General features: G+C 42.7%; 1 protein-coding gene across 1 annotated transcript in view; it reads right to left on the minus strand.

Annotated features, from left to right (window-relative positions):
• The window catches only part of gpc5c (glypican 5c), a 123,082-nt gene that overhangs the window by 84,181 nt on the left and 26,663 nt on the right, over positions 1-12,238 (minus strand). The window contains exon 3 of the mRNA XM_062987251.1: positions 3,181-3,875. Coding sequence (XP_062843321.1) covers positions 3,181-3,875 — 695 coding nt within the window. The remainder of the gene's footprint in view (positions 1-3,180; positions 3,876-12,238) is intronic.

Consider the following 12,238-nt stretch of genomic DNA (forward strand, 5'->3'; position numbering starts at 1 on the left):
ACTGTGTCAAGAAAGTAAATCTAGAAAGAATATGGACATAAGCAACACGAAACCCTAAGCATACTATTCACATCCTTTCTAAGACTGTGAATGTAAGATCTAGTAGACGTTATGAGGCTGTAACTGACGTGTTTCATTTCATTGTAAATTACAAACACACAATCCTCATAAATCCACCCAGTACACAAAAATACCTCCCTTTAAAAAGTGTGAAAACAGTTTCACCACCTAGAGTGTGCTGGTCATTGCACCTCTCTGTGTGGAATGGCTGGTATCATAAACCATATGCCACCCGCAGAAATATAACCTGACAGACACACTTGGCAGGGCGTTGCGCCATCTCAAGGCTCCACACCAGGAGGGAGAGAATGCCAACCGCAACCCTTTCGGGAAAACACCACAGAGAAATAGAACACCAACCTCATTGCTCTGATCACACACATGCAGATGCATACACACAGCTTAAATACTGCATGGCAATGTACACTGTTGCATTATCATAGAAGGGCATCTTTTTTATTAACGCTGGATGTAATACAATGCAAGCAATTGGGGATTAGGGGCTTCATGGGTCCAACAGTTGCACCATTTAGTGTTGGTGGGGCTTGATGGGATTAAACCAGTGACGTTCTGATCTGTAGTCCAAAAAGTAAATTAGTTACATCCCTGTTCTCCAAGGTCTACACATGCCAACTACAATCCCGTTAGGAACACATCTAGGAGCCACACCAGCTCAGCCACAGCAGGGGGTTCATAATGGTTGACTGCTGGATGCTGGAACATGGTCCAAGTAACTACTAAAAATCACCTGTCATGCAAAAACTCCCCATTAAGTTTAAGCAATGTAAAGCAAGTTAGTTGAAGAGGTGTAAATCATGCCACCATTGGAGCCTGGAGCAATCTATAAGACAAATCCAGATGGAAACCCCTGTATGAGCAAATATCTAAACTATACAGAGAACAATAACAACTTATGAATTACACAAATGTGCTCTAACAAATCAAGGATGTGAAGATTTTGGGTGCTTGGGTGGCACAGTGGTAAAACATGCTACCCCACCAGTGCTGAGATCTCAAGCTCTCGAGTTCTATCAGCAAGCTGGGTGTGTACTGGGTGGCTGGGTGCCCAGCATTAGTGCCTGCCTTTTTCAAATGGGCACAAATACTCCCACAGAGACTGAAAATTATTGTTGAAAGCATTTCCAGATGAGCGGAGACTGTTATGTGCCAACTAGGTAATAATGTCCAGTGTTTTGGAATAAAAGGTCCAACAAGCTCAAGGTAAGGTGTCCACATACATTGATAGTGTACTAGGGATCTAATATGTCAAATGTGCTCTAACAAATCAAGGATGTGAAGATTTTGGGTGACTGGGTGGCGCAGCGGTAAAACATGCTACCACACCAGTGCTGAGATCTCAAGCTCTCGAGTTCTATCAGCCACCTGGGTGTCTACATAGACACACGATTGGCTGTGTGTTTGTAGGGGGAGGGTCAATGGCCAAAAAAGGATTCCTGCATGGGGGTGACTGATCACGGATAGCAGTGCATGGTTCTTCGCAAGTGATAATGTGGGGGCATGTGACAACAACAAGACAAAGATAAACTCAAGTTGGTTATGAATGGATTGGGTGCAAAAAGGAGGGGGGGGGGGGTGATTTTTGGCACTGTGATTTAAAAATTAATCAATAGACGCGGACTGAATGCATTGCAGGGTAGTTTTGGAGCCAGCCCATACCACTAAAAATGCCAGGCCTATTAACGTTATTAAGCTTTACAGGCCTGTTAGGGATTTGTTTTTTATTTTGGAACCTGGTGCACTACAAAAGAAAAGAAGATAAAGGAAATGCAGTGAATGGAATATTGGCAGACATTTAGGGATCTGGTTTTCTTTAGTGTAATTGGTCTCCTCCCAGTTAGAGCATTCCAGAATGACCAGTCAGACAAAGTTACTTGGATGACCAGTATGAACAAAGCTCAAAACAACAGGAATTAAGACAATTATTAAGAGTTAAATAGTAAATACACTCACTGTCCATTTTATCAGCTCCACTTTCCATATAGAAGCACTTTGTAGTTATACAATTACCGACTGTAGTCCATCTGTTTCTCTACATACATTTTTAGCCCCCTTTCACCCTGTTCTTCAATGGTCAGGACCCCCACAGGACCAATTCAGATTAGATATTTTTTAGGTAGTGGATCATTCTCAGCACTGCAGTGACACTGACACGGTGTTGGTGTGTTAGTGTGTGTTGTGTTGGTGGTATGAGTGGATCAGACACAGCAGCGCTGCTGGAGTTTTTAAATAAACTCTATTAGACACTCCTATCTAGTTGGTCCACCTTGTAGATGTAAAGTCAGAGACGATCGCTCATCTACTGCTGCTGTTTGACTTGGTCATCTTCTAGATCTTTATCAGTGGTCACAGGACGCTGCCCACAGGGCACTACTGGCTGGATATATTTGGTTGGTGAACTATTCTCAGTCCAGCAGTGACAGTGAGGTGTTTAAAAACTCTATCAGTGCTACTGTGTCTTATCCACTCATACCAGCACAACACACACTAACACACCACCACCATGTCAGTGTCACTGCAGTGCTGAGAATGATCCACCACCTAAATAATACCTGCTCTGTGGTGGTACTGGGAGAGTCCTGACCATTAAAGAACAGCGTGAAAGGAGGCTAACAAAGCATGCAGAGAAACAGATGGACTACAGTCAGTAATTGTAGAACTACAAAGTGCTTCTATATGGTAAGTGGAGCTGATAAAATGGACAGTGAGTGTAGAAACAAAAAGCAAGGAGTGCTTACAGGCAGCCTAAGTGAATACCAGCCAACAGTCGTCCATAAGGAACAAACCTTGGATCGCTGACAGGCTGTTGGGCAGCCAAGGCTCACATGAAGCCTATGGTATGTGCTATGCAACAACAGAAGAGGGCTACTCTGGGTCAAATTGCAGATCATTTTAATACTGGGGAAAGGAGGAGAGTGTCAACAACGTGCATCAAGCCCCTCTGTGTATGGTAGGTTAAGGTTATGGTAGGGTTGCATTTTGGTAAGGGTAAGGGTGGGGCACCATCTGCGTAAACTCTTATGAACTCTTCAAAACCTCAAACACCTCAAACCTCAAACATCTTGCATTAATTTATATATTTAGAACTTGATATCGACTTACCGTCGCACTGATCCTTGCACTATGAAGTTCCGCATGCTGTATGGTCTCGTTGACATGACCACTGACCCTGAGCAGGGCAAGCTCCAGACTGTGCTCCCCGGCCACAGCATGGGTGAGGTCCTCCAGGATGGCCACATAGTGCCTCCATGGCATATCGAGCTCCGCTAAACTCGCGAGGCAGCCCCCCAACACATTGAGGCAGAACTCGGGACACGGACGTATAAGGGTCAAGCCCTGGCAATGTGGGCAGTAATGCATCTTTAGAAGCGCCTTGACGCACTCGTTTGTCAGCGAAGCCGCTTCGGTGCTGTTTAACAGATCTTTTGTGACGTAAAATGCCCGGTTTAAGGATCTGGCCGCTTTCAAGGCTTGTGCCAACTCATTTGCCATGACTTGGGTACGGTGGCCAAATGGGTCCACGTCTTGCTGGGTGGCACGGAGGCATTCGGAAAGGTCGTTCTCCTCGGGGATGCCCGGGTTGATGATGCGTGAGTGGACGAACGGGAAGAGGTGGTTGTAGAATCGGTGGACGGTGGCCTCCACGGAGACGTTGGAGTCGGCCTGAATGAAGAGGGAGAGTTGGGAGAAGAGGGACGAGACGTGGGAGGCGATGGGCGAGGAGAGAGATGGGTAGGTGAGCTCAAATAGAGAAGTCAGCTGACCTTGGGAGAACAAGAGGAGAGACTGGTAGGAATCTGTAGAAAGAGAGAGAGACATGGAAACTTGGTTGGAAAGAGTTGATCTGTCTATGAAATTTTGATGTTTTAGTCATATCCAGCTGGTCAATGACCTATACAACAGCAAAACTTCTATTGGAATGACCTGATTGGCTAAAAAATACAGTGGGGCATCACCTCCACCAATACAACCCTCCACCGCTGACTGACGAGCTTCGCAACTGCACGAACCGAGTTTATATTTTAAGAATCCACCAGAAGACCTTTTGTGTTCTGACCTTGACAAGAAACTACTGTTCCATGCACTTTGTAAAGGGTGCTTTATAAAAGTGCTAAGTGTATATCCCCAATATCGTTGGGATCCAGGGTTCGAATCCCCAGTGGTGCTATGAGCCGGCCGAGTGTCTGCGTACAGACATGTTTGGCTGTGTCTGAGGGGGGATGGCTTGGATGTATAACTGCAATTCTGACCATGACGTCTTGAGCCACATATGAAAATGTTACCAGTCAGGATCAGTCGCTTGGTCAATGTGCTAAAATCCCCCTTATAGGCCAACAAACAACCATAAATAAAGCGACATCAAGGCAGCACAAGCATGCAGCTAAGCAAACACACACGTCCAGACATGTCTTTGCTGGTCAGACGATTGGCGTGACCTGTCAACTCAGCTGTGTGGATTCATAACGCGCCATCCGTCCCTTAACACACACGCATACACACACATACACACACGTTCACTTCGAGGGTTACTGATGTCAGATTGGAGGCATGTTAGCAGATGGAGAAACGGCAGCAACTGCAGTGAAATCGAGACGGGTCACCTCACGCCGACACGCAAACACGGGCATTGCTAACACACACGATAAAGAATCTACAGACACCTCAGAACATCAAATACAAACAGTAGAGGAGTTAAGAAGCAATGTGCTACGTTTACTTCATGACATTACAACTGAGCGATGTGAATTTACCAACAGTGAGTATTAGTGATGTAACCCTTTGACCCTTAGTCTCTATCATCGACTGGGAGAAAGTTTTTCCCCACTCCTCCATGAAGAATTTCTTCAGCTGTGTGACGTTTGAGGGGTTTCTTGCATGCACAGCATGTTTCAAATCACCCTACAGCATCTCAATAGGATTAAGATCCGGGCTTTGACTCAGCCATTCTAGAAGTCTCCATTTCTTTCTTTTGAGCCAGTTCTTGGTGGATCTACTGGAATGTTTTGGGTCATCATCATGTCGCATGGTCCACCTCTGCTTCAGTTTTTGAACAGTCTTACATTTTCCTCAAGTACCCTCTGATATAGTAAAGAATTGATTGTGGATTCTATACTGGAGAGCTTGTCAGGCCCTGCTGCTGCAAATCAGCCCCAAACCATGACATTTCCACCTCCATGCTTCACAGTTGGTATGAGGTTCTATGAGGTGTGCCAAACATGTCTTCTGTTACCCATTTGAGAAACCCGTTTATTTTACTTGACCATCCCAGAACTCTTGGGTTCTTCTTGGCCATCCTAGAACTCTTGGTTTCTTTGACTTGACCATCCTAGAACTCTTGGTTTCTTTGACTTGACCATACTAGAACTCTTGGTTTCTTTGACTTCATTCATTATACATGTAAAACGATTTGAATCGTCACACATGTGAATCGATTTTTAACTGTCTTGTGGTGCATCGTTACATTCCTAGTGAATATAAAATTTCTCAACCCATTTGAGAAACCCGTTTCTTTTACTTGACCATCTCAAAACACTCTTGGGTTCTTCTTGGCCATCCTAGAACTTTTGGTTTCTTTGACTTGACCATCCCAGAACTCTTGGTTTCTTTGACTTGACCATCCCAGAACTCTTGGTTTCTTTGACTTGGCCATCCCAGAACTCTTGGTTTCTTTGACTTGACCATACTAGAACTCTTGGTTTCTTTGACTTGACCATACTAGAACTCTTGGTTTCTTTGACTTCATTCATTATACATGTAAAATGATTTGAATCGTCACACATGTGAATCGATTTTTAACTGTCTTGTGGTGCATCGTTACATCCCTAGTGAATATAAAATTTCTCAACCCCTTTGAGAAACCCGTTTCTTTTATTTGACCATCCCAGAACTCTTGGGTTCTTCTTGGCCATCCTAGAACTTTTGGTTTCTTTGACTTGACCATCCCAGAACTCTTGGTTTCTTTGACTTGACCATCCCAGAACTCTTGGTTTCTTTGACTTGACCATACTAGAACTCTTGGTTTCTTTGACTTGACCATACTAGAACTCTTGGTTTCTTTGACTTCATTTATTATACATGTAAAACGATTTGAATCGTCACACATGTGAATCGATTTTTAACTGTCTTGTGGTGCATCGTTACATCCCTAGTGAATATAAAATTTCTCAACCCCTTTGAGAAACCCGTTTCTTTTATTTGACCATCCCAGAACTCTTGGGTTCTTCTTGGCCATCATAGACTTCTTGGTTTCCTTGACTTGACCATCCTAGAACTCTTGGTTTCTTTGATTTGACCATCCTAGAACTCTTGGTTTCTTTTACTTGACCATCCCAGAACTCTTGGGTTTTTCTTGGCCATCCCAGAACTCTTGGTTTCTTTGACTTGACCATCCCAGAACTCTTGGTTTCTTTGAATTGACCATCCCAGAACTCTTGGTTTCTTTGACTTGACCATCCCAGAACTCTTGGTTTCTTTGACTTGACCATCCTAGAACTCTTGGTTTCTTTGAATTGACCATCCCAGAACTCTTGGTTTCTTTGACTTGACCATCCTAGAACTCTTGGGTTCTTCTTGACCATCCCAGAACTCTTGGTTACTTTGACTTGACCAGCCCAGAACTTGTTTTCTTTGACTTCATTCATTAGTGAATATAAAATTTCTCAACCCATTTGAGAAACCGGTTTCTTTGACTTGACCATCCCAGAACTCTTGGTTTCTTTGACTTGACCATCCCAGAACTCTTGGTTTCTTTGACTTGACCATCCCAGAACTCTTGGTTTCTTTGACTTGATCATCCCAGAACTCTTGGTTTCTTTGACTTGATCATCCCAGAACTCTTGGTTTATTTGACTTGATCATCCCAGAACTCTTGGTTTATTTGACTTGACCATCCTAGAACTCTTGGTTTCTTTGACTTGACCATCCCAGAACTCTTGGTTTCTTTGACTTGATCATCCTAGAACTCTTGGGTTCTTCTTGACCATCCTAAAACTATTGGTTTCTTTGACTTGACCATCCCAGAACTCTTGGTTTCTTTGACTTCATTCATTATACATGTAAACTGATTTGAATGGTCACACATGTGAATCGATTTTAAATCGATGTGGTGCATCATTCCATCCCTAGTGAATATAAAACTTATCAACCCATTGACTGTAAAGGTAACTGTTTGTCGTTTGGGATTCAATTGTGTTTAAAAATAATCCCAAACTGAGGCATGCGCAAAAAATATTCACACCCTGCTTAAACCGGACTTACTTTTGTCCCTTTTTGTTTCCGCAGAACATGTGTTGCTACCCCTCTGATGAATAATTATAGCCGGTACGCTTCCTCTAATTCTAGCGCTACTAAGACTTGTGTTGCTTGGCACTGACGTGATGACAGATTTACACAAGAATAAAAATTATTAGTGACAAGTAGAAAAATTGTGAAGTATGACAAGATGCTTTGGATCCGGAGAAGAAAACTGCAGGTAGGATTTACCAGACTCATGCCATGGGAATAATAAAAAAGGGGATGAAGGCTGGAGAAGAAATGTAAACATAGAGCGAATAACAGAATGGAACGGAGTGAGATCATGATGTTACGCAGGCGTGCATGTATACAATATTTCCCTCGACTCGACTCTAATTTCCTGTTTCCAAATTCAATATCACAAAGTCCTAAGTGCTGTGACGTACAGACAGCTGGTCTCGATTCAAGGTTATAATTAACAAAAGTATTTATAAATAGTAAGGACAGTTATAGTAAGTAACTAATAGTAAGTGTCCATTGGCATCAATGGCATTTCCACTGATCGCATGCTGCCCCAGTCTTTACATGCAGTCTTAAAAGAATTACACTATTTTGCCAAAAGTATTCGCTCATCTGCCCTCACACGCATATGAACTTGAGTGGCATCCCATTCTTGATCCATAGGGTTTAATATGATGTCTGCCCACCCTTTGCAGCTATAACAGCTTCAACTCTTCTGGGAAGGCTTTCCACAAGGACCATTCTTCCAGAAGCGCATTTGTGAGGTCAGACACCGATGTTGGACGAGAAGGCCTGGCTCGCAGTCTCCGCTCTAATTCATCCCAAAGGTGTTCTATCGGGTCGAGGTCAGGACTCTGTGCAGGCCAGTCTTGATGGACCTTGCTTTGTGCACTGGTGTGCAGTCATGTTGGAACAGGAAGGGGCCATCCCCAAACTGTTCCCACAAAGTTGGGAGCATGAAATTGTCCAAAATCTCTTGGTATGCTGAAGCATTAAGAGTTCCTCTCACTGGAACTAAGGGGCCGAGCCCAACTCCTGAAAAACAACACCACACCATAATCCCCCCTCCAGCAAACTTTACACTTGGCACAATGCAGTCAGACAAGTACCGTTCTCCTGGCAACCGCCAAACCCAGACTCGTCCATCGGATCGCCAGACAGAGAAGCGTGATTGGTCACTCCAGAGAACACGTCCCCACTGCTCTAGAGTCCAGTGGTGGCGTGCTTTACACCACTGCATCCGGCGCTTTGCATTGCGCTTGGTGATGTAAGGCTTGGATGCAGCTGCTCGGCCATGGAAACCCATTCCATGAAGTTCTCTACACACTGTTCTTGAGCTAATCTGAAGGCCACATGAAGTTTGGAGGTCTGTAGCGATTGACTCTGCAGGAAGTTGGCGACCTCTGCGCACTATGCGCTTCAGCATCCGCTGACCCCGCGCTGTCATTTTACGTGGCTGTCGCTGTCGTTCCCAATCGCTTCCACTTCGTTATAATACCACTGACAGTTGACTGTGGAATATTTAGTAGCGAGGACTTGTTGCACAGGTGGCATCCTATCACGGTACCATGCTGGAATTCACTGGGCTCCTGAGAGCGACCCATTCTTTCACAAATGTTTGTAGAAGCAGTCTGCATGCCTAGGTGCTTGGTTTTATACACCTGTGGCCATGGAAGTGATTGGAACACCTGAATTCAATTATTTGGATGGATGATACTTTTGGCAATCTAGTGTATTTCCTTTTTTAATTAAGAAATATATACAGACATCTATTGTTGACCTTTTTTCAAATAAGCTACAAGTGAATCAATATATTCCACATCCAGGACAATTTTAATAAAATATGTACAGCACATAAATAGCTTCTTGACCCACCATTCCTTAAAGACCAATTTCTGCCATGCAACATCCATAACTATAATCCCTTATACAGCTCTCCCAACTGCCAAAGCAGTGGGTACGTGGGGGACACCAGTCCGAGACATAGGGGCGCTTCATACGCTGGTCATCCGTCACTCCCCCAAAAAAGCCCTTTAATCCCACCAGGCGCTCCAGTTGCAGGCCTGTTGCAAGAAGACATGTGGCACACTTGGCAGCTGCAGTGATGAATTAACCTGTTTTTGTGGTGGTGGTGGTGGTGGTGGTGTGAGTAATACATGAGCTGCAACAATAACAAAGATACCATCATTAATAACTCCAGCTGTTTATGCCAAGCAAGCAGTCGTTTCCTCACAAATATTAGCAATGGCAGCACAGCAGGTATTATTAGTGCCAATAGTCCAGGCTTCTGAAAATTTGATGTTTCTTGATTGTAGTTTAATTTCCTTCAACAAATTAAAAACATTCTAGTGCCCAGGTTGACTGACACAAGTAAAAAACAAATTTCTTTAAATAAATTGTTGTGTTGTCTACAAAACTATACAACAACCTTATCACGTTTGCAAAACAAAAAATTGGCAGTGCCTGCAGCAGACACGGTTCTGCTAGGGTGGGATGCCGGACTATATGGGCGTTCTCCAAACGCTGTGTAAGAACCCCAATTGGCAGAAAGAGAGGCGCCTGTGCAGAGTGCATAGGTGAAAGAGGGTTCCGCTGCACTGGGGCGGAGGAGGCGTGAGCAGCAGTACACCCACCTCGACTGCAATCAGGGATCCCCCAGCAGTGGAAGACAAATTGACTACACTAAATTGAGAGAAAATTGGGAGAAAATGCATAAATAAAATAGAAAAAAAAAATATGATACAAAACTTATACATGCAAACTCTTATTTAATTTCTTTTTTTTTCTTTTTGTATTTCACAGAAGATCAAATAAACACTCCAAAATTTGGCAATTTTTGGGAGGTTTATACTTTTTAATTTTGGCCTTAAACTTTGTAACTTTTTTACGGAAGCGTATTGCTGCCACACACATTAAAAAAAAGCCATCGGTATGTCGTTAAAACAAGAAAGTACAGTATGTCGTTATAACGAAAAAGGATGTTGTTATAATGAGAAAGGATGTCGTTATAACGAGAAAGGATGTCGTTATGACGAGAAAGGATGTCGTTATGACTAGAAAGGATGTCGTTATAACAAGAAAGGATGTCGTTATGACAAGAAAGGATGTCGTTATAATGAGAAAGGATGTCGTTATGACTAAAAAGGATGTCGTTATGATGAGAAAGGATGTCGTTATAACAAGAAAAGATGTCGTTATAACAAGAAAGGATGTCGTTATGACGAGAAAGGATGTCGTTATAACGAGAAAGGATGTCGTTATGACGAGAAAGGATGTCGTTATGACGAGAAAGGATGTCGTTATGACGAGAAAGGATGTCGTTATGACGAGAAAGGATGTCGTTATAGTGAGAAAGGATGTCGTTATAACAAGAAAGGATTTCATTATAATGAGAAAGGATGTCGTTATAACAAGAAAGGATGTCGTTATGACGAGAAAGGATGTCGTTATGACTAGAAAGGATGTCGTTATGACGAGAAAGGATGTCGTTATAACGAGAAAGGATGTCGTTATGACGAGAAAGGATGTCGTTATAATGAGAAAGGATGTCGTTATGACGAGAAAGGATGTCGTTATGACGAGAAAGGATGTCGTTATGACGAGAAAGGATGTCGTTATGACGAGAAAGGATGTCGTTATGACGAGAAAGGATGTCGTTATAGTGAGAAAGGATGTCGTTATAACAAGAAAGGATTTCATTATAATGAGAAAGGATGTCGTTATAACAAGAAAGGATGTCGTTATGACGAGAAAGGATGTCGTTATAGTGAGAAAGGATGTCGTTATAACAAGACAGAATGTCATTATAGTGAGAAAGGATGTCGTTATAACGAAAGGATGTCGTTATAACGAGAAAGGATGTTATAACGAGAAAGGATGTCGTTATAACAAGAAAGGATGTCGTTATAGTGAGAAAGGATGTCGTTATAACGAGAAAGGATGTCGTTATAGTGAGAAAGGATGTCGTTATAACAAGAAAGGATGTCGTTATAAAGAGAAAGGATGTTGTTATAACAAGAAAGGATGTCGTTGTAAAGAGAAAGGATGTCATTAAAATGAGAAAGGATGTCATTATAGTGAGAAAGGATGTCGTTATAACGAGAAAAGGATGTCGTCATAACGAGAAAGGATGTCGTTAAAATGAGAAAAGGATGTCATTATAACGAGAAAGGTTCATTACCTTAAATGCTGCATAGCTGACGGAAGCGTATCTGCTGATGGACATCCTTTCTCGTTATAACGACATACTGACAACTTTTTTTTTAGCTGTGTGGCAGCAATATGCTTCCGTACTTTTTCATTTATTTATTTATTTTTCCAAAGGAAGTCACACTGACCACACAGAGATCTAAATCCTTTCTAGGTTTGGTGTGGTTGGAAATTACGGATGGATAAACTAGTACAGCAAGTTATTGTAGTTATGGGCAGATGACAGGATTTGGATCATGTGTTAAGATTAAATGCAAGGCCCTTAGGGTACCGTACAATGGCTGACCCTGCGCTCTGACCCCAGTTTCCAAACAAGCTGGGATAATGTGGAAATATAATTTCATTGTACCGTACACGTGTATATGTACTGTATATATGACAAATAAAGACGTTCTTCACTTGTTCTTCTGACCATGATGGATGTGAAAATGTTAAGCTTGTTCCTCACACTAAGTTAAAGGCAGAGCAGCGAGACTCAGGAGATTTTACCACTCCCTCTCACCTCACACTGACGCCACATCCATTACGTCAACGTCTCCTTTTCTGTGTAAAAAAAATAATAATAGAATATCGCTCTTTCCAGTTTCCGCCTGGCATCCTGCCTCTTTTTCTCAGAAAGAATGATTTTGTTCTCTTTGACCTTTCTCTTATCCTTGTCTCTGCTTGACTGCACTTTATTAGTACGCTACCCGATTCC

This window comes from Trichomycterus rosablanca, chromosome 25, assembly GCF_030014385.1.
Source record: "Trichomycterus rosablanca isolate fTriRos1 chromosome 25, fTriRos1.hap1, whole genome shotgun sequence".
Classification (NCBI taxonomy): Eukaryota; Metazoa; Chordata; class Actinopteri; order Siluriformes; family Trichomycteridae; genus Trichomycterus; species Trichomycterus rosablanca.